Source organism: Bubalus bubalis, chromosome 23 (genome assembly GCF_019923935.1).
Source record: "Bubalus bubalis isolate 160015118507 breed Murrah chromosome 23, NDDB_SH_1, whole genome shotgun sequence".
Classification (NCBI taxonomy): domain Eukaryota; kingdom Metazoa; phylum Chordata; class Mammalia; order Artiodactyla; family Bovidae; genus Bubalus; species Bubalus bubalis.
Genome location: NC_059179.1, coordinates 20023220 through 20050684, shown reverse-complemented (window position 1 = coordinate 20050684; position 27465 = coordinate 20023220). Strand labels below are relative to the sequence as shown.

At 37.5% G+C, this 27465-nt stretch overlaps 1 protein-coding gene across 3 annotated transcripts in view; it reads left to right on the top strand.

Moving 5' to 3' along the window:
• HPSE2 (heparanase 2 (inactive)) overlaps nt 1-27465 on the top strand; it is a 727458-nt gene that overhangs the window by 420020 nt on the left and 279973 nt on the right. For all 3 annotated transcript variants that reach the window (XM_025274425.3, XM_025274427.3, XM_025274426.3), the window contains exon 4: nt 17649-17822. In XM_025274425.3, coding sequence (XP_025130210.1) covers nt 17649-17822 — 174 coding nt within the window. The remainder of the gene's footprint in view (nt 1-17648; nt 17823-27465) is intronic.

Sequence of the window (27465 nt, the reverse complement as noted above, 5' to 3'; positions counted from 1 at the left end):
CCTTTTTCATAGTTCACAAACAGAATCATTGCTTAATATCAGTGAATCTTCATGTTCAATACTAGCAGATGAGAGCATCTGAAGGGCTATATCCAAGAAAGGGGATTCTAGCATCCACAATTCAAATTCAGAACACGCACATATACACACACAGTACACCTAGGAATCACTCTATCATACCATTAGTATTATAATTATTTTTAAATTCAGAATGGATTTGTATAGCATTTCTTGGCCATTCCAAAGAAATTGACTCCCATTTGTGACTTGTGTTTGTATGTTAAAATCGGTACCAAGTTTCCTACAGCTTACTGATAAGTGCATCTTTGGAACATTAGAAAATTACAAATGGAGAACTACTGTGGTCATGAAACGTCACTTGGATTTGTGAGCGTTTGATAATGTAAATGATGAAGTGTGTCTTCTAATCACTATTTTAGTGGCTTAAGCAAAGGGGCTTCTCTACACACGTGTTTTCTGCACAAAGACTCTTCAAAGTTAGCATGATGCTGAAGCTGAAACTCCAGTACTTTGACCGCCTCATGTGAAGAGTTGACTCATTGGAAAAGACTCTGATGCTGGGAGGGATTGGGGGCAGGAGGAGAAGGGGACGACAGAGAATGAGATTGCTGGGTGGCATCACTGACTCGATGGACGTGAGTCTGAGTGAACTCCGGGAGTTGGTGATGGACAGGGAGGCCTGGCGTGCTGCGATTCATGGGGTCACAAGGAGTCAGACACGACTGAGCGACTGATCTGATCTGATCTGATACAAGTGTAGCTTTTGTATGTGACTATTGAGACTAGCGTATGTGTTTTTGTCTCATTATTCTGTACTGCACTGATAATCTGCTGGTTATATCCAATTTACTATATGTCAGCCTATAAATTCCTTGAAAGCAAGGACCATGTCTCATCTTTGATTACACTCAATATCCAAATGACTAATTCAGTGTCAGTAACTGTTTGGTGACCTCTTTTCTTAACTATCTCCCTCCTTCCCTGTATCAGCTCTTTATTGTTCCCTATTAGAATCACAGTCATTGGAGAGACACCCCATATTTCTCTATAAACATTTCTTTTCCCTGCATGATTTAGCTCCCAACCCCTTCACTCATGGGAGAGCTGGGTCTATCCCAGAGCTAAAATGATTTTAGGCTAGGTAAGAAGTGTACTTCTTACTGCCAGTAAGATTTATCACTGCTTCAGGGAGATCTATGCCAAAACCTGGTTAGTATGTCACTGTGGCATCTTAAGAAATTTATCCCTAAGAAAATGGCTTTATGACTAAAGAAGCAGTTTTCATATTGTCCCTAAACAAAAATATCACAATTGCCACCTCTACTATCCACCCCATCAGAACAAGCCATATTCAGAGGCTCTACCACAAATTTCTGCTCCTTCTCCAACTACCACCTATCTTAGGCCCTCTCGAGGGCAACCATCTTCATTATAATATGTTAAACAATTTTTTTTCTTCCTGATAAAAACACTAAAAACTCAGGAAGAATAGAAAACTCTGCAAATGGTATAGAAAATAAAGAAATAAATATTCATCTACCCACCATTAACTAACTTTGTTAAGACTGATATCTTTTTATATGTACATACTTCAAATCCTATCTTTTTAAAGAAAGAAAATGTTACAGATATAGGTAAAGCAAATTTGAGTATTCCTCTCTAATCCCATTACTTTCCATTTCAGCATAGAGGTAACCACTAACCATTTCTCCTCACTTTTTACTTTATATTTGCATGGTAAACATATAGGTGCATATGTAGTATACTGTCAGTTTGGTTCAGTCACTCAGTCGTGTCCTACTTTTTGTGACCCCATGGACCGCAGCACGCCAGGCCTCCCTGTCTGTCACCAACTCCCAGAGTTTACTCAAACTCTTGTCCATTGAGTCGGTGATACCATCCAACCATTTCATCCTCTGTCTTCCCCTTCTCCTCAGCCTTCAATCTTTCTCAGCATCAGGGTCTCTTCAAATGAGTCAGTTCTTTGCATCAGATGGCCAAGGATTGCAGTTTCAACTTTAGCATTAGTCCTTCCAATGAATATTCAGGCCTGATTTCCCTTATAATTGACTGGTTGGATCTCCTTGCAGTCCGAGGGACTCTCAAGAGTCTTCTCCAACACCACAGTTCAAAAGCATCAATTCTTCGGTGCTCAGCTTTCTTTTAGTCCAACTCTCACATCCATACATGACCACTGGAAAAAGCATAGCCTTGACTAGATGGGCATTCGTTGGCAAAGTAATGTCTCTGCTTTTTAATATGCTGTCTAGATGGGTCATAACTAGTCTTCGAAGGAGCAAGCGTCTTTTAATTTCATGGCTGCAGTCACCATCTGCAGTGATTTTGGAGCCTAAAAAACATAAAGTCTCTCATTATTCACCATCTATTTGCCATGAAGTGATGGAACCAAATACCATAATCTTAGTTTTATGAATGTTGAGTTTTAAGCCAGCTTTTTCACTCTCCTCTTTCACTTTCAAGAGGCTCTTTAGTTCTTCTTCACTTTTTGCCATACGGGTGGTGTCATTTGCATATCTGAGGTTATTGATATTTCTCCTTGCAATCTTCATTCCAGCTTGTGCTTCATCCAGCCCAGCATTTCTCGTGATGTACTCTGCATATAAGTTAAATAGGCGGGGTGACGATATACAGCCTTGACATTCTCTTTTCCCAATTTGGAACCAGTCGGTTGTTCCATGTTCTGATCTAACTGTTGCTTCCTGACCTGCATACAGATTTCTCAGGAGGCAGGTCAGGTGGTCTGGTATTCCCATCTCTTGAAGAATTTTCCAGTTTGTTGTGATCCACACAGTCAAGGTCTTCAGCATAGTCAGTAAAGCAGAAGTAGATGTTTTTCTGGAATGCTCTTCGTTTTTTGATGACCCAGTGAATGTTGGCAATTTGATCTCTGGTTCCTCTGCCTTTTCTAAATCTGGCTTGAACACCTGGAAGTTCATGGTTCACATACTGCTAAAGCCTGCGGCTTGGATAATTTTGAGCATTACTTTACTAGCATGTGAGATGAGTGCAATTGTGTGGTAGTTTGAGCATTCTTTGGCATTGCCTTTGGGATTGGAATGTAAACTGACCTTTTCCAGTCCTGTGGCCACTGCTGAGTTTTCCAAATTTGCTGGCATATTGAGTGCAGCACTTTCACAGCATCATCTTTTAGAATTTGAAATATCTCAACTGGAATTCCATCACCTCCACTATCTCTGTTCATAGTGATACTTCCTAAGGCCCACTTGACTTCGCTTTCCATGATGTCTGGCTCTAGGTGAGTGATCATACCATCATGATTATCTGGGTCATGAAGATCTTTTTAAAAATAATTCTTCCGTGTATGCTTGCCGCCTCTTCTTAATATCTTCTGCTTCTGTTAGATCCATACCATTTCTGTCCTTTATTGAACTCATCTTTGCATGACATCTTCCCTTGGTATCTCTAATTTTCTTGAAGAGATCTCTAGTCTTTCCCATTCTATTGTTTTCCTCTATTTCTTTGCACTGATCACTTAGGAAGGCTTTCTTATCTCTCCATGCTATTCTTTGGAACTCTACATTCGAATGGGCATACCTTTCTTTTTCTCCTTTGCTTTTTGCTTTTCGTCTTTTCATAGCTATTTGTAAGGCCTCCTCAGACAGCCATTTTGCCTTTTTGCATTTCTTTTTCTTGGGGGCGGTCTTGATCCCTGCCTCCTGTATAATGTCACGAACCTCTGTCCCTAGTTCATCAGGCACTCTATCAGTTCTAATCCCTTGCATCTATTTGTCACTTCCACTGTATAATCATAAGGGATTTGATTTAGGTCACACCTGAATGGTCTGGTGGTTTTCCCTACTTTCTTCAATTTAAGTCTGAATTTGGCAATGAGTTCATGACCTGAGCCACAGTCAGGTTCTGATCTTGTTTTTGCTGACTGTACAGAGCTTCTCCATCTTTGGCTGCAAAGAATATAATCAATTTGATATCAGTGTTGGCCATCTGGTGATGTCCATGTGTAGGGTCTTCTCTTGGGTTGTTGGAAGAGGGTATTTGCCATGACCAGTACATTCTCTTGGCCAACTCTATTAGCCTTTGCCTTGCTTCATTCTGTACTCCAAGGCCAAATTTTCCATTAATCCAGGTGTTTCTTGACTTCCTATTTTTGCATTCCAGTCCCCTATAATGAAAAGGACATCATTCTTGGGTGTTGGTTCTAGAAGGTCTTGTAGGTCTTCATAGAATGATTCAACTTCAGCATCTTCAGTGTTACTGGTTGGGGCATAGACTTGGATTACCGTGATATTGAATGATTTGCCTTGGAAACGAACAGAGATCATTCTGTCGTTTTTGAGATCACATCCAAGTACTGCATTTCCAACTCTTTCATTGACTATGAGGGTACATGTATAATGTATTTTCATAATGAATGTATAGTATTTTTTATGTTTTTGCAATTCATGTAAATAATATCATAACACATGTATCATTCTGCAACTCACTCTTTTTTACCCAAGGTTTATTTTTGAGATGTTTCTCTTCCAGTACTTGTAGCTCTGGTTCATTCTCTTTAAACTACTTGTCAATTCTCATTGATGGACATTTAAGTTGTTTCTAATTTATTGTTAATGCAAACAACATTTCTGTCAAAATTCTTGATCTTAATCCTTATTCACTTGTGAAAAATCCTCTCTGGAAGGAGGAAGCTTTCAGTTTTTACATTTAGTATGGCATTGGCTCTAGATTTTCTTTAACTCTATACTGAGGTATGATTGAAATATGAAAGCTGTAGTTATTTAATGTACCAACTGGATGTGTTTGGAGATAAGTATACTCCCATAAAACCATCATTACTATCAATGCCATCATCTTTCGTCATCTCCAAAAGTTTCCTCCCACTCCTTATATTTTTGTTTGGGTTCATTCTTTTGTGATAAGGGCATTTAATATAAGTTCTGTTCTCTAAGCAAAAGTTTAAGTACACATCAGTATTGTTAATTAGAGGCTCTATGTTGTACAGTAGATCTCCAGAACTTATTTATTTCATTTTCTTTTTTTTAATTGAAGTATAGTTAGTTTACAGTGTTGTGTTAGTTTCAAGTATACAGAAAAGTGATTCAGTTATATGTCATCTGCTGATACTCATTTAGGTGCTTCTGTAATCTTTGGGGTGCATGTATATTTTTGAATTAGAGTTTTCTCTGGCTGTACACCCAGAAGTAAGATTGCTGGGTCATATGGTAGCTCTATTTTTAGTTTTTCAACAAAATGCCGTACTGTTCTCCATAGTGGCTGCACCAGTTTACATTTCTCAACAAGTGTAAGAGAATTCTTTTTTTCCCCCCACATCCTCTCCATCATTTATTGTTTGTAGACTTTTTATGATGATCATTCTGGCTGATGTTTAGTGATACCTCATTGTAGTGTTGACTTTCATTTCTCTAATAGTTAGCAACGTTGAGCATCTTTTCATGTGCTTTATTACCATCTGTAGGTCTTCCTTGGTGTTGCCTGATGTCAATTTTATATGTCCATTCTTCTACATTTATTAATATATATTCTGTGAAGAAGAGCTGTTCCTCCTTTTCCTTTTATTTATTTAGTGAATTATATATTTATACAAAATGACTTTCAGATATTTATTTCATTCTGTGGGTTATAATCCAGTGCTACCATTATTTATTTTGTTGTTCACATTGTCTCATCTTTGGCCAAGGTAGGGATCCTTCAAGTTGACTCCTATGTCCTTTTAACATCCCTTCATCATTTTTGAGCATTCCTTATTTTCTGGTACCACAAGATGGCCTAGTCTCTTCTCATGTTTTCTCTGACCTAGCTCTGGCATCAGCTGTTTTTCCAAGGAAACCTGGTTCCTTTTATTACAGAATTATATTTAAAAACCAAGCTCTTGGTGCTGGGTGTGTTCATTGATACTGGAGTGTCATTGCTTCCAGGCCTGTTCAATGGATAGGAAATGTGTATAAATATTAAACACACCCATATATACACATATTTTTGTATCTATTCATCTATACATATATTAAAACCATGAGTTATACTAATACCTCCATTTCCAATCCATCTCCACAAGGCTTCTTGTAGCCTTCCCCATTTCCTTATTTAGAACCTCTTCCTGTAACATAGATTTATTATTTGATTAACCAGGCCCCACTTGATAGGCATTTGGATTGTTTTCAGTTATTGATTACCAAAAAGAGTGCTGACTGTTTATAGTGGCTAAGATATGGAAGAAAAGTAAATGTCCATCAACAGATGAATGGATAAAGAAGATGTGATATATATACACAGTGGAATACTATGCAGCCAAAGAAATGAATAAAATGCCATTTTCAGCAACATGAATGGACCTAAAAATTATCACACTAAGTGAAGTAAGAAAGGGAAAGCAAATACCATATGTTTTCACTTATGTTTGGAATCTAAAGTGTGACACAAATGACCTTATTTATGAAACAGAGATAAACTCACAGACATAGAAAACCAACTTATGGCGACCAAAGGGGAAGCGTGTGGGGGAAGGATAAAGTAAGAGTTTGGGATTAGTAGATACAAACTACTATATATAAAATAGATAAACAACAAGGTCATACTGTATAGCACAGGAAATTATATTCAGTATCCTATAATAAGCCATAATGGAAATGAATATGAAAAAGAATACATGTATACTTTGTTTATATATGTGTATATGTGTATATATATACACATATACACATATATATATGTATAAATCACTTTCTTAAGAGTACATTTCTTAAAAGCGGTCCTAGCCATTTTAATAATGTCAGTGTCTCTTTTACTCTTTTCCTATCATCATTTAGACAGAATTCTGATGAGATCCAGAGATCTTACTATACTCACTGCCATTTAGTTTTCCCTTTAATCTAGTTAACTTGATTAATGCAGTAATTAGTCTCTAGCCCAGAGCCTTGTATTAATATAATATTGTACTTTTTATTCACAACGTTTTCCAAGTCTCATTCACCTTCAACAGCTTCAGTCAAATTATAGGCATTTATGCTGATTTCTTTATAACCTAGTTAAGGTTTCATTCCCCTGACTAAACTGGAGATATTCTTCTTTGTAATAAAATTAGCTCTCAGCTTAGAGATAGCTTCACTCTGTGAAATGTCTGTGTTTTCCTCCCAGGCAATTCTCAACCTGTTCTCTCTTAATAGCTATGATTAAAATGCCCTACTTCTTATTGGTTGTACTCACTAATTCTAATGGTTCCCCGCTAACTGATGATGTCTCTCTGAATTACAAAAAGCAGAGGTAGTTCAGAGTTCGCCTCACTCTGTTTTTACTCTCAATTTTTTCCCCCTGACTTCCACCAGAAATTCCTCTGTTCTTCCAGTTTCTATTGAATAGTCACCTGTGCCTCCTCAATATTATTCATTCCAAACTGAACACTTAAGGTAAATTGAGTATATAATTTAACTGCATTTAACAGCATGTAGTAATAGACCATAATCTAGACGGAATTTGCTACCATGAACAATGATAATTCAGGTTGGATTATGTATAGGGTGAGGACAGTCTGCAAGTGGTATTGAAGGGGCCTAAATAATACCTGTATGAGTCACACATTTATTAAGGCTTATTGTATATTATATACTGAAATAGATGCTAAAAAAGCAGACATGGTACTTTTTTTTTTTTTTTTGTAAATGTTCCAATCTGCCTTGAGAGAGGAACACAGAACTGAACAATGATACAAAGATTGGCTATGGCTGTATCAGGAGCCAACAAAGAGCGGAGAGAGATGAAAGGATGGAGCCCCAATGTCTGTATCTTGGAGAATAAGGAAAAGACCTCACAGAGAAGGCTATAGACCTAAGCTATGAAGAATGAGGAAAAGATGAGAAAGGATATTCTAGGCAGAGATAAAAAGCTTAGAATAGTGACAGCCAAGGAATAATGTGGTTTGTCAAGAAATGATGAGGAGTTCTAACATGGCATAAAGTTAATCAGACTAGTATTTGAGGAATTCTTTGGCCAAGTCTAAGCAAGTATCATGCAGAAAACATAGTTTGTTTGTTTTAAAGGCTCAATCCAGTCTTACACATTTCTGAATCGAACAAAAATATCCAGTTTTGTTAGTGACTATTTTCTTCTTTTGAAAACTTCTTGTGAAAGAAGAGTGCTTTTTCTGTGTGGCTAAGGATTTAAACGTGTGTTTCTTACTGTTAGCTCTTAGAGGACAGTACTGAACTTCAAAAAGGGAAACTGGTGCTGAGTTCAACAGAGTTGTTGTTGTTGTTGTTTAGTTGCTAAGTTGTGTCTGACTCTCTTATGACCCCATGGATTGTAGCCCACCAGGCTCCTCTATCCATGGGATTTCCCAGGCAATAATACTAGAGTGGATTGTCATTTCCTGCTCCAGGGAATCTTCCTGACCCAGGGATCAAACCCATGTCTCCTGCATTTCCTGCATTGCAGGGAGATTCTTTACTACTGAGCCACCAGGGAAGCCCACTCAACAAGTAGTGTCAGCTTATTCTAATTATGAGCACATGAGAATATGAATAGAATATCAAATCACGTGAAAAGCACAATGTACAAATGAAACATACTTGAACAGAGCTCAGTTGATACTCTGATATCCTCTGAAGCAACTACTCCCTGCCCCACCCAACCCCTTCAAAGAAAAAGTTGCACTTAGTGGAAAGGGGCATGTTTGGGGTAGGGTTAATACTGGCATGACTTCCTATATATTGAATTATGAAGAGACTTTAATGCCTCATCTTGACAGAATTCTGGGGAAGCACAAATTACCTAGAAAATCACTGTTTGATTCCCAGGTGACATTTATGACTCCATAATTTCTATAGAAGAGGATTTAAAAGTGGCTATCAGGAAGGACACTTTCAATCACTGATGGGACCAACAGTGATGACCGGACCATGGGATTGCGAAGAGTCGAATATGACTTGGTGACTGAACAACAACATCAGGAAGGAAAAGGATGAAGGCAAATATATAAGTTTTGTTCATGTAGCAATTTACATAACATATAGAGAGTTCTGACAAAATGTGGCCCACTGGAGAAGAGAATAGCAAACCACTTCAGTATTCTTGCCATGAGAACCCCATGAACAGTATGAAAAGGTAAAAAGATTGGACACTGAAAGATGAACTCCCCAGGTCGGTAGGTGCCCAATATGCTACTGGAGATCAGTGGAGAAATAACTCTAAAAAGAATGATGAGTGGGAGCCAAAGCAAAAACAACACCCAGTAGTGGATGTGACTGGTGATAGAAGCAAGGTCCAAAGCTGTAAAGAGCAATATTGCATAGGAACCTGGAATGTTAGGTCCATGAATCAAGGCAAATTGGAAGTGGTCAAACAGGAGATGGCAAGAGTGAACGTTGACATTTTAGGAATCAGCGAACTAAAATGGACTGATATGATGAATATAACTCAGATGACCATTATATCTACTAATGTGGACAAGAATCCCTTAGAAGAAATGGAGTAGCCATCACAGTCAACAAAAGAGTCCGAAATGCAGTACTTGGATGCAATCTCAAAAACGATAGAATGATCTCTGTTCATTTCCAAGGCAAACCATTCAATATCACAGTAATCCAAGTCTATGCCCCAACCAGTAACACTGAAGAAGCTGAAGCTGAATCATTCTATGAAGATCTACAAGACCTTCTAGAACTAACACCCAAGAATGATGTCCTTTTCATTATAGGGGACTGGAATGCAAAAATAGGAAGTCAAGAAACACCTGGATTAATGGAAAATTTGGCCTTGGAGTACAGAATGAAGCAAGGCAAAGGCTAATAGAGTTTTGCCAAGAAGATTTACAGGTCATGGCAAACACCCTCTTGCAACAGCACAAGAGAAGACTCTACACATGAACATCACCAGATGGCCAATATTGAAATTAGATTGATTATAATCTTTGCAGCCAAAGATGGAGAAGCTCTATACAGTCAGCAAAAACAAGATCAGAACCTGACTGTGGCTCAGATCATGAACTACTTATTACCAAATTTAGACTTAAAATGAAGAAAGTAGGGAAAACCACTAGACCATTCAGGTATGACCTAAATCAAGTCCCTTAGGATTATACAGTGGAAGTGACAAATAGACTCAAGGGATTAGAACTGATAGACAGAGTGCCTGAAGAACTCTGGACAGGTTCATGACATTATACAGGAGGCAGGGATCAAGACCATCCCCAAGGGGGAAAAAAAAATGCAAAAAGGCAAAATGGCTGTCTGAGGAGGCCTTACAAATAGCTATGAAAAGAAGAAAACTGAAAAGCAAAGGAGAAAAGGAAAGATATACCCATTTGAATGCAGAGTTCCAAAGAATAGCAAGGAGAGATAAGAAAGCCTTCCTCAGTGATCAGTGCAAAGAAATAGAGGAAACCAATAGAATGGGAAAGACTAGAGATCTCTTTAAGAAAATTAGAGATACCAAGGGAATATTTCATGCAAAGATGGGCTCAATAAAGGACAGAAATGGTAGGGACCTAACAGAAGCAGAAGATATTAAGAAGAGGTGGCAAGAATACACAGAAGAATTATTTTTAAAAAGATCTTCATGACCCAGATAATCACAATGGTGTGATCACTCACCTAGAGCCAGACATCATGGAAAGCGAAGTCAAGTGAGCCTTAGAAAGTATCATTACGAACAAAGCTAGTGAAGGTGATGGAATTCCAGTTGAGATATTTCAAATCCTGAAAGATGATGCTGCGAAAGTGCTGCACTCAATATGCCAGCAAATTTGGAAAACTCAGCAGTGGCCACAGGACTGGAAAAGGTCAGTTTGCATTCCAATCCCAAAGAAAGGCAATGCCAAAGAATGCTCAAACTACCGCACAATTGCACTCATCTCACACGCTAGTAAAGTAATGCTCAAAATTCTCTGAGCCAGGCTTCAACAATATGTGAACTGTGAACTTCCAGATGTTCAAGCTGGTTTTAGAAAAGGCAGAGGAACCAGAGATCAAATTGCCAACATCTGCTGGATCATCGAAAAATCAAGAGCATTCCAGAAAAACATCTATTTCTGCTTTATTGACTATGCCAAAGACCTTGACTGTGTGGATCACAACAAACTGTGGAAAATTCTTCAAGAGTTGGGAATACCAGACTACGTCACCTGCCTCCTGAGAAATCTGTATGCAGGTCAGGAAGCAACAGTTAGAATTGGACATGGAACAACAGACTGGTTCCAAATAGAAAAAGGAGTATGTCCAGGCTGTATATTGTCACTCTACTTATTTAACTTATATGCAGAGTACATCATGAGAAACACTGGGCTGGATGAAGCACAAGCTGGAATCAACATTGCTGGGAGAAATATCAATAACCTCGGATATGCAGATGACATCACCCTTATGGCAGAAAGTGAAGAAGAACTAAAGAGCCTCTTGATGAAAGTGAAAGAGGAGGGTGGAAAAATTGGCTTAAAGCTCAACATTTAGAAAACTAAGATCATGCATCCAGTCCCATCACTTCATGGCAATAGATGGGGAAACTGTGGAAACAGTGGCTGACTTGATTTTTCTGGGCTCCAAAATCACTGCAGATGGTAACTGCAGCCATGAAATTAAAAGACGCTTACTCCTTGGAAGGAAAGTTATGCCTAACCTGGACAGCATATTGGAGAAGGCAATGGCACCCCACTCCAGTACTCTTGCCTGGAGAATCCCATGGATGGAGCAGCCTGGTAGGCTGCAGTCCATGTAGTCGCTAAAAGTTGGACACAACTGAGTGACTTCACTTTGGACAGCATATTAAAAAGCAGAGACATTACTTTGTCAGCAAAGGTCCATCTAGTCAAGGCTATGGTTTTTCCAGGAGTCAGGTATGGATGTGAGAGTTGGACTATAAAGAAAGCTGAGCACAGAAGAATTGATGCTTTTGAACTGTGGTGTTGGTGAAGCCTTCTGAGAGTCCCTTGGACTGCAAGGAGGTTCAACCAGTCCATCCTAAAGGAGATCAGTCCTGAGTGTTCATTGGAAGGACTGATGTTGAAGCTGAAACTCCAATATTTTGGCCACCTGATGCAAAGAGCTGACTCATTTGAAAAGACCCTGATGTTGGGAAAGATTGAGGGCAGGGACAGGGGGATGACAGAGGATGAAATGGTTGGATGCCATCAGTTACTCAATGGATATTTAGTTTAGTTCAGTTCATTTCAGTCCCTCAGTCGTGTCTGACTCTTTGTGACCCCATGAATCTTAGCACACCAGGCCTCCCTGTCCATCACCAACTCCCAGAGTTTACCCAAACTCACGTCCATCGAGTCGGTGATGCCATCCAGCCATCTCATCCTCTGTCATCCCCTTCTCCTCCTGCCCCCTTTAGTTTGGGTAAACTCCAGGAGTTGGTGATGGACAGGAAGGCTTGGCATGCTGCAGTCTATGGGGTCGCAAAGAGTCGGGCATGACTGAGTGACTGAACTGAACTGAATAATTAGTGATGTTGAGCATCTTTTCATGTGTTTCTTGGCCATCTATATGTCTTCTTTGGAGAAATGTCTGTGTAGATCCTTCCCCTAAATTTTGATTGTGCTCATTTTTGGATATGCAGTTCTATGAACTATTTGTGTTTGTATATTTTGGATACTAATCCTTTGTCTGTTTCTTCATTTTTGTTTTATTAATGGTTTCCTTTGCTGTGCAAAAGCTTTTAAATTTAATTTGATCCCATTTATTTTTGTTTTAATTTTCATTACTCTGCGCTTCCTGATCTTTATATTTGGACATTTCTTAAGGTTTTATCCTGACATCTTGTCCTACAAAAGTCTCAAGAACTTTCACAGCATCAACTATCTTAGCACTGTATAGACTCCCAAGCCCCTCTCTTCCATCTCTCTCAGATTCCAGCTCCTCATCTAGCTGCGTGCTAGACAAGGCTCCTTAAAGCTCTGTTCCTATGAGATGCCAAGGCAATCTGACTATCGGACATAGAGGTATTGGTAACCTCTAGTAGAAAAAGTAGAAGTCATCTTTAAATATCTGCTCGGATGGAACTGACAACAAATGCTCCAAGAAGATTCCATTTGTTGAGCATCTACTAAATGTACTGTATTTAAATATATGTCATTTAAAAATAAACTCCAGGGTATATTTGTTGAACTAGTAAGAATAATTATTAGACATATCTTTTATCAGTAACTTTCAGTTTCTTACTACACCATTTTCATGAAATTTCATTTCATGAAATCATGTTTGATGTGCTTTTGTGTTTGATATGTGTTTTTCTATTACACATGAAACAAACACAGAAAATCCTCATTATGTCAATACTTAATCATATATTGAGTATCTTTCTGATAAAATAATTTAACTTTTGTGGCACAATTTAAAATATTAAAACCATCAAAGTAGAACTAGAGATTTTAATATTCAAATTATTTTTTGAGTAATTTATTTTGTTATCACTCTTGTAAGTTTTCTCTTGTTTAGTTAACTGATATAATTCTTCTGGATCTTTTTTAGTGGATTGGCATGTAACTTAAACATTTATCAATCATTATTTTCAATGATCTCACAAAATCCTGTGTCTTTTGCTCAGATTTGCAATTTGACTTTCCTACAGCTTTGGAAATATACTGGGTTTACTGTATATTGGAGAAATTAAAAGCATCATTGATAGTATTCGTGAGGATATTAGTGAGGATGTTGCCAAGTGGAAGGAATGTTTAAGTCAATTCTCAGCTCAGCAATGACTACTTTAGTGTTAGGATTACTTTTTTGCTATGTATTCTTTAGCACTAGTGCAGCCTTCTCAAACGTTTTATATCAGATACATTTGAAATATTCTCAAGGATCAGGGGACTCCTAGATAAAAAGTGTAATCACTTAGTTGTAGATACTATAATTCAATAATAACTGCTAGTGCTCTTTTAAACAGAGCAGTGTTTTCCTGAAAAATCTGTTTAGTTTGGCTGACATTTTAGCCTATTCTTTTGTTGGTCCCCTCTCCTTGAATATTTCAGTGGTATATGTAGAAGAGACTTCAGTTTTTCCCTTTTAAAATGTCCTCCTTGACTTTTTGGTACCTTACCCAAGTAAGATTAAAAGCATTATCAAAACTTTCTGTCATATAAATGCTATTGAAATATAGTATGTGATATATGGTAAGTTGCAAGCTTAGGATTTTTCCTTCCTATTTAAAACTGAAAATGATTTTTTATACAGCCTTTTTAGAAGAGGGAAAAAAGCCAAGTAGTTAACTTTGTTTCTTGAAATTAATCCCTTTTTTCCTTTTTATGAATTTGAAAAATTTTAAGGCAAATATAGATAGGGAAACAGTGGAAACAGTGTCAGACTTTATTTTTGGGGGCTCCAAAATCACTGCAGATGGTGACTACAGCCATGAAATTAAAAGACGCTTACTCCTTGGAAGGAAAGTTATGACCAACCTAGATAGCATATTGAAAAGCAGAAACATTACTTTGCCAACAAAGGTCCGTCTAGTCATGGCTATGGTTTTTCCAGTGGTCATGTACGGATGTGAGGGTTGGAAGAATGCTGAGCGTTGAAGAATTGATGCCTTTGAACTGTGGTGTTGGAGAAGACTCTTGAGAGTCCCTTGGACTGCACAGAGATCCAACCAGTCCATCCTAAAGAAGATCAGTCCTGGGTGTTCTTTGGAAAGAATGATGCTAAAGCTGAAACTCCAGTACTTTGGCCACCTCATGTGAAGAGTTGACTCACTGGAAAAGATTCTGATGCTGGGAGGAATTGGGGGCAGGAGGAAAAGGGGACGACAGAGGATGAGATGGCTGGATGGTATCACCGACTCGATGGACATGAGTCTGAGTGAACTCCAGGAGTTGGTGATGGACAGGGAGGCCTGGCGTGCTGCGATTCATGGGGTTGCAAAGAGTCGGACACAACTGAGTGACTGAACTGAACTGAACTGAATATGTTTTTGTTAAGTAACTGGTTTAAGTCAAAATGGGATATAATATTTCTAAAGGTAGGTTTGTTAGGTTTATTTAAACAACATTTATGAACTTACATTAATATTGTTTTCAATAGGAAAATAAATTAACAGTTGAATAACAAAGTTACTAAAACTATATGTCAAAGCAATATGAGTAAAATTATAGTCTAAGACATTTTCTAAAAGACTTTGAAAGAAAACATCTTCTTACTGAGTGGCAATGTCAGGAGTATGTAGATAATTCTAAGATTGATATACACATGTGCTGGTTTCATGATCATTTTAATAGGCCTAAAAATGCACTTTAATTTTAATTGCTATTTGGAACTAAAAATAAATGATTAAATTTTTTTTAAAGAATGATTATGTTTATTTCTTTAATGTGACACTTATGCCATTTTTTGTTGTTGCTTATTTACTTGATTCTGGGCTTAATGTGAGGTAAGTTCCCATGGATTTTATTTTCAGCTAAAATGAGACAATTTCTGTCCTTTTTTTGATGTTTCTTAAAAAATATTTTCTCATACATTGTTGCTGTTGTTGTTCAGTCACTAAGTTGTGTTCAACTCTGCAGCACCATGGACTGCACAAGTCAGCTTCCTCTGTCCTCCACTATCTCCCAGAGCTTGCTCAAATTCATGTATGTGAGAATTCTCATACATATATACAGAGATAAAGACGGAAGCAAGCCCTGAAACCTGCTTCAAAAACTGATAATCAGTTCAGTTCAGTTCAATCGCTCAGTCGTGTCCGACTCTTTGCGACCCCATGAATCACAGCATGCCAGGCCTCCCTGTCCATCACCAACTCCCGGAGTTCACTCAAACTCACATTCATCGAGTTGGTGACGCCATCCAGCCATCTCATCCTCTCTCGTCCCCTTCTCCTCCTGCCCCAATCCCTCCCAGCATCAGAATCTTTTCTAATGAGTCAACTCTTCGCATGAGGTGGCCAAAGGACTGGAGTTTCAGCTTTAGCATCATTCCTTGCAAAGAAATCCCAGGGCTGATCTCCTTTAGCATGGACTGGTTGGATCTCCTTGCAGTCCAAGGGACTCTCAAGAGTCTTCTCCAACACCACAGTTTAAAAGCATCAATTCTTTGGTGCTCAGCTTTCTTCACAGTCCAACTCTCACATCCATACATGACCACTGGAAAAACCATAGCCTTGACTAGACGGACCTTTGTTGGCAAAGTAATGTCTCTGCTTTTGGATATAACCAAATGATCATGGTCCTGCTTTATAAGACTAAAAAACCTATGTGTCCACGCTAAGTTGCTTCAGTCATGTCTGACTCTTTAGGACCCACTGGACTGCAGCCCACCAGGCTCTTCTGTCCATAGGATTCTCCAGGAAAAAATACTGAAGTGGGTTGCCATGCCTGGGATTGAACCTGCATCTCTTATGTCTCTTGCATTGGCAGGTGGGTTCTTTACCACTAGTACCATGTGGGAAGCCCTAAAAAATCTATAGCAGCTGCTAATGGAGCACTGTGGTCACTGTCATCTTTTGCAGAACTCCCTAATGACATCTTATGGAGCCCCACATGGTGTTGCACAGAATTCCATTTGAGAAACTCTGCTCTAGGGACTTGGATAATACATACAAGGATAATGTGAACCCCTGTAATTAATTATTAACCTAAAATTTTTTTTTCAGTCTGTATACCACTGAAAATTGTGTCATCCATATTTTGTGAAACAATGTATAAAAGGGCAAGTAAAATCTGGATATGTTTAAAAGAGGGGGAAAAGCCATGACAAATGAGAATCAGGACAAAGGCCAGTAGGGCAGGGATTCTATAATAAATAGAACTGGATAACACCCACAAAGAACTTTTTAACAAAAGTAGAGGGGCCTGAAGTTGGGGAAAAATTATGGTTGAGTTGTAGAGGCTTTGAATTGAAAAAACCAAAGGTCTTGAAAATCTACTAAGATTTTGAAGAGTAAGTGAAACTTATAAAATCAATTGGGAAAAGATGAATCTGGCAGTGTGGGAAGAATCTAGAAGTAGACAGGCAAGTACATTCTTGTGATAATTCATGCAAGTGGAAATAATAGCCAGAACCAGAATGGTGGCAATAGATATGAAGGAATGGGATGGGTATGGAACATATGGTGAATAGCTTTCATGATAACTGGGGTCAACCTGACAATGAACATATTTCTATTTGTGGTTATGGTATTAATATATCTGTTTTCAGAAATATTAAAAATGTGAAATTGAGTGAAATTTTTGGGAAGTGTTTCTAGGCTGAGCTGTTTTCTGAGACTCCCCAGCCAGTCATCTTTCCTGGCCTTGTCTCCTGACACTGTTCCTCTCATTTCGTTTCATTAGAGAGTACAGATCCCACAGTGCCAGATTTTTCGAGAAGAACTGTAAATCTAGCTAGTTTGTGATATCTTCCCATTTCTAAATGTTAGCAATTCAATTTTTTTAACAAATAAAATATACTATATCCTATGTACTAGACTTGGTTGCCAATTTGTGACCTTTATCTGGAGTTGTGTATGCTGCTTTCAGAAATCACCTTGAAGTGAACCCTGAACCAAATGGTAATAGTCCCTTTCGGAAGCCTCTGTATAATTCTTATTAGCAGGAAGTTCATAAAAACATTTTTTTTTTAGTAGTTAATAGTTTCGTTTTGTTGGGATGTTGATTTGAAAGTTACAAGCCTTTCTCTGCTTCTTCCCAGCCAGGTCTCTAGACAAACTGTATAACTTTGCTGATTGCTCTGGACTCCATCTGATATTCGCTCTAAATGCTCTGCGTCGCAATCCCAATAACTCCTGGAACAGCTCTAGTGCCCTGAGTCTGTTGAAGTACAGTGCCAGCAAAAAGTACAACATTTCTTGGGAACTGGGTAATGGTAAGTAAGGATGTTATTTCCTCTGAATTGACAAGATAAAAGGTGAAAAATAAATTGGCTTGGGATATAGTCTCAGACCATGTCTAGTCCATCCCAGAAAGCACTGGGGTTGTTTACCACTGAGTTGACCTTCCAAATAGTAAAAGACCAAACAATTGGAGAGTAGATTTAGTGAATCCCACTTTTGCATCTACAGTTATCTCTAGTTGCCTTATTCCAAATGTAGGGGAAATGCCATATGTGATGGAGAAGGCAATGGCACCCCACTCCAGTACTCTTGCCTGGAAAATCCCATGGATGGAGGAGCCTGGTAGGCTGCAGTCCATGAGGTTGCTAAGAGTCAGACATGACTGAGTGACTTCACTTTCATTTTTCACTTTCATGCATTGGAGAGGGAAATGGCAACCCACTCCAGTGTTCTTGGCCTGGAGAATCCCAGGAAAAGAGGAGCCTGGTAGGAGGCCGTCTATGGGGTCACACAGAGTCGGACATGACTGAAGCGACTTAGCAGCCATATGTGACTTATAATTAACAAATTGATGTTAAATCAGATATAGCCTATCTGCACAGCCTAAGCTGCATTTTACAATGGGTCTCTCTGGAACACTGGTCCTGTAAGATGACCTTATAATAATTCAAAAGAGTTTGGTGAAGTATATTTGGGAACTGATCTTCAGTACATGTATGTCTTGAAGGTTCACAATGCACATTAGCATATAAGAGACTCTGTGAAGTCCTCCTGCAATGAAATCTGTGTAACATTTTTAATCCAGCATTAAAAATTTTTTATTTCAACACAGCACCTCTTTTTTTTTTTAATTTATTTATTTTGACCAAGCTGTGCAGCATGCAGAATCTTAATTCCCCTGACCAGGGATTGAACTGGTGCTCCCTGCATTGGGAACACGGAGTCTTAACCACTAGACCACCAGGAAAGTTTCAGCCCAGCATTTTAAAAATCATTTTAAAAATAGGTTTTGGTTGGTTTCAGGGGAATGCATCTTGTGTAGTCACATATGATCCCATGCTTAGAAGAGAATCATGCTTGATTTAATGCTCTTCTATTGCCATCTTATTTTTAAAATAAAGGGATCTACATTTTCATTTTGCATGGGGCCCTGAAAATTATGTAGCCAGTCATGTTTAATCATTGCAGTCTGTGTGTTTGTGTGTGTGAGACAGACCTATTATCATCTCATGGAACAATGTTCCATGGAACACACTTGGGAGAAATACTGCCTAAGTCACACTATTTTTCCTAGTGGTATGAATGTATGATTTGTTATATATATGATATTCTATAAATTCCATGACTGTCTAATATTATTGAGTCAACTAATATGGATTATAGTTAAAATTATGGATAATTTAAATTGGAAAATATTCTGATTCCCTAATTAAAACATATTTTGGTAAATCTTAGAACAAAACAATTGAGTCTAATAAACCAAGAATTCTTTTAAAATTACTGTTACAAGTTGATATTAACATTTTGGTCCATGACCTCGTATATATATAGCTAACTCATATTTGTTCGGAGCACTGTGTGTGTGTGTGTGTACACATGCACATGTGTGTTTTTATGCACTCTAGAATTTGAAATTCTCATACGGAAGCAGGAGATGAGGATTTTTTCAGAACAAGTGTCTTTTTTTTCCTATCAGTAACCATTTACTGGAATGTAGCTCTCTTCCTTCCCTGGAGTCAGGGAAATTGGGAGATAGTTAGCTACCAAATGGAGACTTGAGCTGAACTGAAGCTAATTTGGATACAGGGAGCAAAACTAGAGTAGCCTGAGATTTTTCATCTTCCCAACCAGTCTAGGTATCATACATTCTAGGACAAAAGCAAGCATGATATGGTCAGCTTAGAATGAGGCAAAATTATTACACAGCAAAGATATTTACTGATCCCTTCCCATCCTATCTTCTATTTCATGTCAGAATATCTTGACATTCTTTGGTATTTCGTGTTGTCTACTCATGATTACCGAACCTAACCTTACCCTGTTCCTATATTAGACTCTACCCAGCTTAGTTCTTTTCTCCAAACACAACAGAATACTGTTCAAACAATGCATTCTCCAAACAGAACATTAGAGCTCTCATGAGGGACAATGTTTAAAACGAGTGAGTGAAAGACAGTAAGGAGTGGTAAGGCCTCTGGTGAGCTACAGAATATATGCTCTGCCTAAACTATTTGTTTTCTTTCTAAATTATTTCTAAATAAAATTTGTTTGTAAAAGAATCTCAGGTGTATTGTAAAGTAATTATCCTCCAATTAAAATAAATAAAAAGAATCTCAGCTGGTTGTAGATAAGCACAAAGCAATTAAAACTTACTTACCAGTGACTGGTGGGAGTAATTCCTCCAGGGTTTTTGGCATCTCTGAATTTGGGAGCTTATTAAACTAAGTAAATCTTTAATTGATATAACTGAAGTGATTTGGTGGCAGGAGATGGGTGGGGAGAGTATATGCATCTTTCTGTATATTTCTATCTGTTCCAAATAACTGAGAGTCTGCCTCTTTCCATCCTTTCCCCAAATTACATTGAACAGTTTGGAGATGGAGCTAATTGCATTTTAAAAATGTTCAGTCACCTTAGCCACACTTGATTCTCATCATCATCTTTTTGGTGTCTCTTCAAGGATGAACAAAAACAAAGAATCAGTTTTGAGGAGGAGAAAAGGCATGGTCATGGATAAGAAAATAGGGATATAGACAGGAATAGATAGAAAAATAACCAAGGCTATGAATTTAAAAATTCAACAAGGTAGAAAGTATCTGGTAAAGTTTCTTGTGAGAATTTCCATCAAGGTAGATATAGTTTTTTGATTTTCTAGTCAAGAAGACTGGAGTTGGTTGGTTTACCCCTTCTTCCTTTTATTTTAAAAGTTGCATTTCTATTTTTTTGATATGACACATAAGTAGTCTTCCCAACTAAACACACCTTTTAGGGTTTGAAGATTTATCTTGTAGCTTTTTCTAATTCATTTTAAACTACTGATAGTTTTTCTTATGCTAGCACCATATCCCTAAAGATATCCAGTGTATTCTGCTCACAACTATTCTATGTTGTATATTCAGGTCCTTGCCCCTCAAAAATTATCTGGTCATCTTCCTGGCCCGGACTGTCTCTCCAATCTTTTACCCATTTTCTTCTCTGTAACCTTATCTTTTTGGACAGATGTAATAGTTTAACAATTATATCCACATTTAGGGAGAGACAATAGAACTGGTCAGTTCTCTTATCACTCAGCCTCCCATATACCTACATCCTGTTAACAAGTACTCTAGAGTAAATCTGGCCTTGGAAAAACTGAAGTAGATATTTCTTTGGTTGTTTCTCCTAGAGTAGCTAAACTTCAAGTGACTTACTTTTTTTCTTCTTTAAAATTGGTAAATAGTGTGGCTACAGACCATGAAAACAAAAACATACTTAATTTCAAAAGGTGAAAATTTAGTAAGCTTAGGATGTCAAAGTCTATGAAAGAATGATTTCCTTGATACAAGATTTTTAACAACTATGTTTTGTAGATATGAAATGTTTCCTTGCATGTCATGTCTGACTGTTTGCAACCCCTTGAATTATAGCCCGCCAGGCTCCTCTTTCCATGGAATTTTCCAACCAAAGATACTGGAGTGGGTTGTCATTTCCTACTCCAAGTCACCACTTTACCTGCTTACTTTTTTCCTTTCCCTCTCTCTGCTTGCTTCTCACCTTCATCAACTATCTTCTCTATTCTTTTTCCACATACTCCCATCTACATATATACTCTCAATAAGTTCATAGACCTATACAGCTATTTCCACAGTCCAATTTTAGAACATTTCCATAACTCCAAAAAGATCCCTCATGCTGGTTTTCAGCCAGTCTCTGTAACCATTCCCAGTCCCAGGAGACATTAATCTGCTTTTGGTCTTTTGTGGACATTTCATGTAACTGGAATCGTACAGTATGTAGACTTTTGCATCTGTAGACTTCTTTCACTTAGCAAGTTTTTGAGGTGTATCCGTGTTGTAGCATGTAAAAGTAGTTCATTCCTTTTAATTGCTGAATGCTATTGCAATGCATGAATATACACATATATTCATACATATATACATGTATATATATATATCACATTTTGTTTTTCCATTCACCAGATTACAAGCATTTAGATTGTTCTATTTTTTTATTATGATCAGCAATAGTGTTGAAATATTCATTTACAAGTCTGTGTGTGGTTGTATACTTTCATTTCTTGTAGGAAGATACCTCAGAGGGGAGTGGAGTTGCTAGTTTGTATGGTAAATTTATGTTGATTTTTGAACAAATTAACCACACTACTTTCCAAAGTAGTGGTACCATTTTGCATTTTCCTCAATAATGCATGAGGATTACAGTTTTTCTACATCTTTGCAAACACTTTTTATTGTCTATCTGATTAAAGCCATTTTAATGGGTTTGAAGTAGTATATTAATATGCCTTTAATTTGCACTTTTCTAATGACAAGTGATATTGAGCATCTTTTCACATGCTTATCAACCATTCTTACATTTTCTTAGGTGAAATGTCTACTCAAATCTTTTGTCTTTTAAATTAGGTCATCATATTATTTAGTTGTAAGAGTTTTAAATATATTCTGAATGCAAGATCTTTATCAAACACATGATCTGCAAGTATTTTCTCCCAGTCTGTAGCTTATTTAATTATTTTCTTTGTGGGATCTTTTGAAGTTCAGATGTTCTGAATTTTGATAAAGTTCAGCTTATCAACTTTTTTTGATGTGGTATGCTTTGGATATTATATCTTTGCCTAATCCAAGATCACAAAGATTTTTTAACCCAAGGTCACAAAGAGTTTTTTCTATTTTTTCTTTTAAAAGCTTTGTAGTTTTTGCTTTTGCTTTTGGGAATAAGATCCAGTAGGAGTTAAATTTTGAGTATGATGTGAAATAAGAATCTAAATTCATCTTTTTGCACATGGCTATTAAATTGTCTCAGCATTGTTTATTTAAAAGATTTTCCTTTCCTTATTGAATTCTCTTGACATTTTTGTCAGAAATCAGTTGACCATAAATAGGTTTATTTCTGGGCTCAGTTCTCTCCCACTGATCTGTATGTCTGTTCTTGGACTACATTGTTTTTTTGATATATGTATTTATTACAAAATGATCACCATGATAAGTTCAGCTGACATCCATCACCTCACATAGTTACAAATACTTTTATCTTGTGCTAAGAACTTTTAGGATCTATTCTCTTATCAAATTTCAAATATATAATACAGTATCGTAACTATAGTCACCAGGATGTATATTATATCCACATGACTTATTTACTTTATAAAGTAAGTTTGTACCTTTTGATCATCCTCACCCATTTTGCCACCCTCACGCCTGCCTCTCTGGTATAATAATCATGTGCTTAGTTATTCAGTCATGTCCAACTCTGCGACCCCATGGACTATAGCCCGCCAGCCTCCTCTGTCCATGGGATTCTTCGGGCAAGAATACTGGAGTGGGTCACCACTTCCTACATGTGTGAATTCTTTATGATTTTCTGTATACAAGATATATTGTGAGAATAAAGATGGTTTTGCTTCTTCCTTTCTAATTCAGATGCCTTTTTTTAATTTTATTTTATTTTTAAACTTTACATAATTGTATTAGTTTTGCCAAATATCAAAATGAATCTGCCACAGGTATACATGTGTTCCCCATCCTGAACCCTCCTTTTATTCTGTTAATACAGTATTTTACATTAGTTGGGTGTTGCTATTAAATCAACTTTGCATTCCTGGTATAAATCTCACTTGGTCATGATACTATAATACTTTTTATACATTGCTGGTTTCATTTGGAGATATTTTGTTGCATATTTTTGAATCTGTATTTATGAGAGATACTCATCTGTAGTTTTCTTATGATGCTTTTGGCTTTGGTATCAGGGAAATATTGGCCTCATAAAATAAGTTGGGAATTGTTCCTTCTTTCTCAATTTTCTGAAAAAGTTTGTGAAGGATTGTGAATTATTTCTTCCTTAAATACATTATAGAATTCACCAATTAATCCATCTGAGTCTGGGCTTCCTTTGTGGACATAATTTTAATGACTGATTAAATGTTTTTTGTAGTTATAGACCTATTCAGATTTTCTATTTTTTTTTTTAATTTGGGTTTCGTAGTTTGTGTCTTTTCTAAAAATTTTTTCATTTCGTCTAAGTTGTGTAAATTATTGGCACAAAGTTGTTCATTTCTTGGTGGTGGTGTTCACTTGCTGACTTGTGTCCAACTGTTAGTGACCCCATGGACTGCAGCACACTAGGCTCCTCTGTCCTTAACTATTTCTGAGTTTGCTCAGATTCATGTCCATTGAGTCGGTGATGCTATCTAACCATCTCATCCTCCACTGCCCCCTTCTCCTTTTGCCTTCAATCTATCCCGGCATCGGGGTCTTTTCCAATGAATCAACTCTTCACATCAGGTGGCCAAGTTATTGGAGCTTCAGCTTCAGCATCTGTTCTTCCAGTGAATATTCAGGGTTGATTTCCTTTAGAATTGACTGGTTTGATCTCCTTGCAGTTCAAGGGACCCTAAAGAGTCTTCTCTGGGACCACAGTTTAAAAGCATCAATTCTTCAGCATTCAGCCTTACATTCCTATAGATTCTTACAATTCTTACAGCTACCCACTCCAGGATTCTGGCCTGAAGAATTCCATTGACGGTATAGTCCATGGGGTCACAAAGAGTCAGACACGACTGAGTGACTTTCACTTTCACTTTTCACAGCCTTCTTTATGGTCGAACTCTCACATCCATACGTGACTACTGGAAAAGCCATAGCTTTGACTATATAGACTTTTGTTGACAAAGTGTCGTCTCTGATTTTTGATATGCTGTCTTGGTTTGTCATAGCTTTCCTTCCAAGGAGCAAGTGTCAGTAGTCCCTTATCCTTTTAATTAATGTGAGGTCCTTAATAGTATTTCCCCTTTCATTCCTAAATTTGGTCATCTGTTTCTTCTCTATTTTTTGGCCAGTCTAGCCAAAGGTTGTATCAATTTTGTTGATCTTTTTAAAGAACCAACTTTTACTTCAATGGATTTTTCTCCTTTATTATATCATTGATTTCTACTCTAATTTTTATTATTTTCTTTCTTCTTGCTTTGATTTTATTTCCCTCTTCTTTTTCTCTTTTTCTTTAAGAGAAAAACTTAGATTATTGACTCGAGATCTTTCTTATTTTCTAATATAGGAGTCTGTAAGGCTGTAAGCACTGTTTTTTTCCCTAACCAATAAAAAATGTTAGAAGTCTAACATATACGTATCACCAGAGCTTTCCCCCCACTGAGATCTGTTTCTTGGCTTACAGATGGCCACCTTCTCACTATGTCCTCACATGGCCTTTGCGTGTGTATCCCTAGTGTCTCTTATTGCTCAAATTAACTTTTTAAAAAACTTTTTAAAAGAACGGTTTTAGGTTCACAGCAAAACTGAGAAGGTACTGAGATTTCCCATATATTCCGTGCCCCCATACTTGGGTAGCCTCCCCCACTATCAATATCCCTCACCAGAGTGGTACATTTGTTACAATTGATGAACCTACATTATACATCATAATCGCCCAAAATTCATAGTTTACATTATGGTTCACTTTTGATGAGTACATAGTATGGGTTTGAGATGTATAATGACATGTATCCATCATTATAGTATCATGTAGAGTATTTACTGCTATAAAATTCCTCTGTGCTCCACCTATTCATCCCTCCCACCTCTCCTCAGCCCCTGGCAACCACTGGTCCTTTTACAATCTGCAAAGTTTTTCCTTTTATTCTTATGATATAAGAATATCATATAGTTGGATTCATACAGTATTACAGCCTTTTAAGATCGGTTTCTTTCACTTAATGCCAGCTTCCCTGGTGGCTCAGACAGTAAAGAGTCTGCCTGCAATGCAGGAGACCCAGGTTCAATCCCTGAGTCAAGAAAATCCCTTGGAGAAGGAAATGGCAACCCATTCCAGTAGTCTTGCCTGGAAAATCCCAAGGATGGAGGAGCCTGGTGGGCTACAGTCCATGGGGTTGTGAAGAATCCACACTACTAAGTGACTAACACTTTCTTTCACTTAATGATATACATTTAAGGTTCCTCCATGGACCCTTTCATGGCTTGATGGCTCATTTCTTTTTAGTGCTGAATAATATTCCATTGTGTGAATGTACTACAGCTTATTTATCCATTCATCTACTGAAGAACATCTTGTTTGCCTCCAACTTTTGGCACTTGTGAATACAGATGCCATACATCCATGTGCAGACAAAGTGAGGACATAAGCTTTCATCTCCTTTGTGTAAAAGCACGGAGAAGGCAATGGCACCCCACTCCAGTACTTTTGCCTGGAGAATTCCATGGACGGAGGAGCCTGGTAGGCTGCAGTCCATGGGGTCGCTAGAGTCGGACACGACTGAGCGACTTCACTTTCACTTTTCACTTCCATGCATTGGAGAAGGAAATGGTAACCCACTCCAGTGTTCTTGCCTGGAGAATCCCAGGGACGAGGAAGCCTGGTGGGCTGCCGTCTATGGGGTCGCACAGAGTCGGACACGACTGAAGCGACTTAGCAGCAGCAGCAGCAGTGTAAAAGCAAGGCACATGATTGCTGGATTATATGCTCACAGTATGTTTTGTTTGTAAGAAACCACCAAACTTTCAGAGTAACCATATCATTTTGCATTCCCATCAGCAATAAATGAGAGTTCTGTTCCTCTAATTCCTCCATATTCTAGCTAGTATTTGGTGGTGTTAGTGTTACAAATTTTGGCCATTCTTAATAGGTATATAGTGGAACTTCATTGTTGTTTTAATTTGCACTTCCCTGATGACATATAAAGTAGAACATCTTTTTTTCATGTACTTGTTTGCCATCTGTATGTCTTTTTTGGTGAGTATCTGTTAAAACCTTTAGCATATTTTTAAATCAGGTTGTTTGTTTTCTTAGTAAGTCTTAAGCTCTTTCTATATTTTTAATAAGTCATTTATTAGGTATGTCTTTTGTAAGTATTTTCTCCCAGTCTTTAGCTAGTCTTCTATTCTCTCAACATTGCCTTTTGCAGAGCAAAAGTTTTTTTAATGAAGTCCAGTTTCTTAATTATTGCTTTCATGGATTGTGCCTTTGGTGTCATCCTATACATTTTTATGTATTATATATTCATTTTCATTTCATTAAAATATTTTCTAATTCTTCTTGCAATTTCCTCTTTGACTTATGGATTATTTGTCTGATTTCCAAATATTTATAGATTCTCAAATTTCTTTCCATTGTTGAATCCCAGTTTAATTCTATTATGGTCAGGGCACACATATATTAACATACACTGGTGTTCTTTATTTCTCTGTGTGCTTTTGGATCACTATCTGCTGTCATTTTCTTTCAACCTAAAAGATATCCTTTCTTATTTCTTGTAAGACAAATTTTCTCACAACAAGTTCTGTCCTTTGTTTTTCTGGGAAGATCTACATTTTGCTTTCAGCTTTGAAGCATAGATTGCTGCATACAGAATTGTTGATTGATGTTTTTCCCAGAATTTTGGATGTATCATCTCACTGTCTTCTGGCCTTATTTCTGATAAAAATTCAGCTACTAATTCCATTGTGTTCT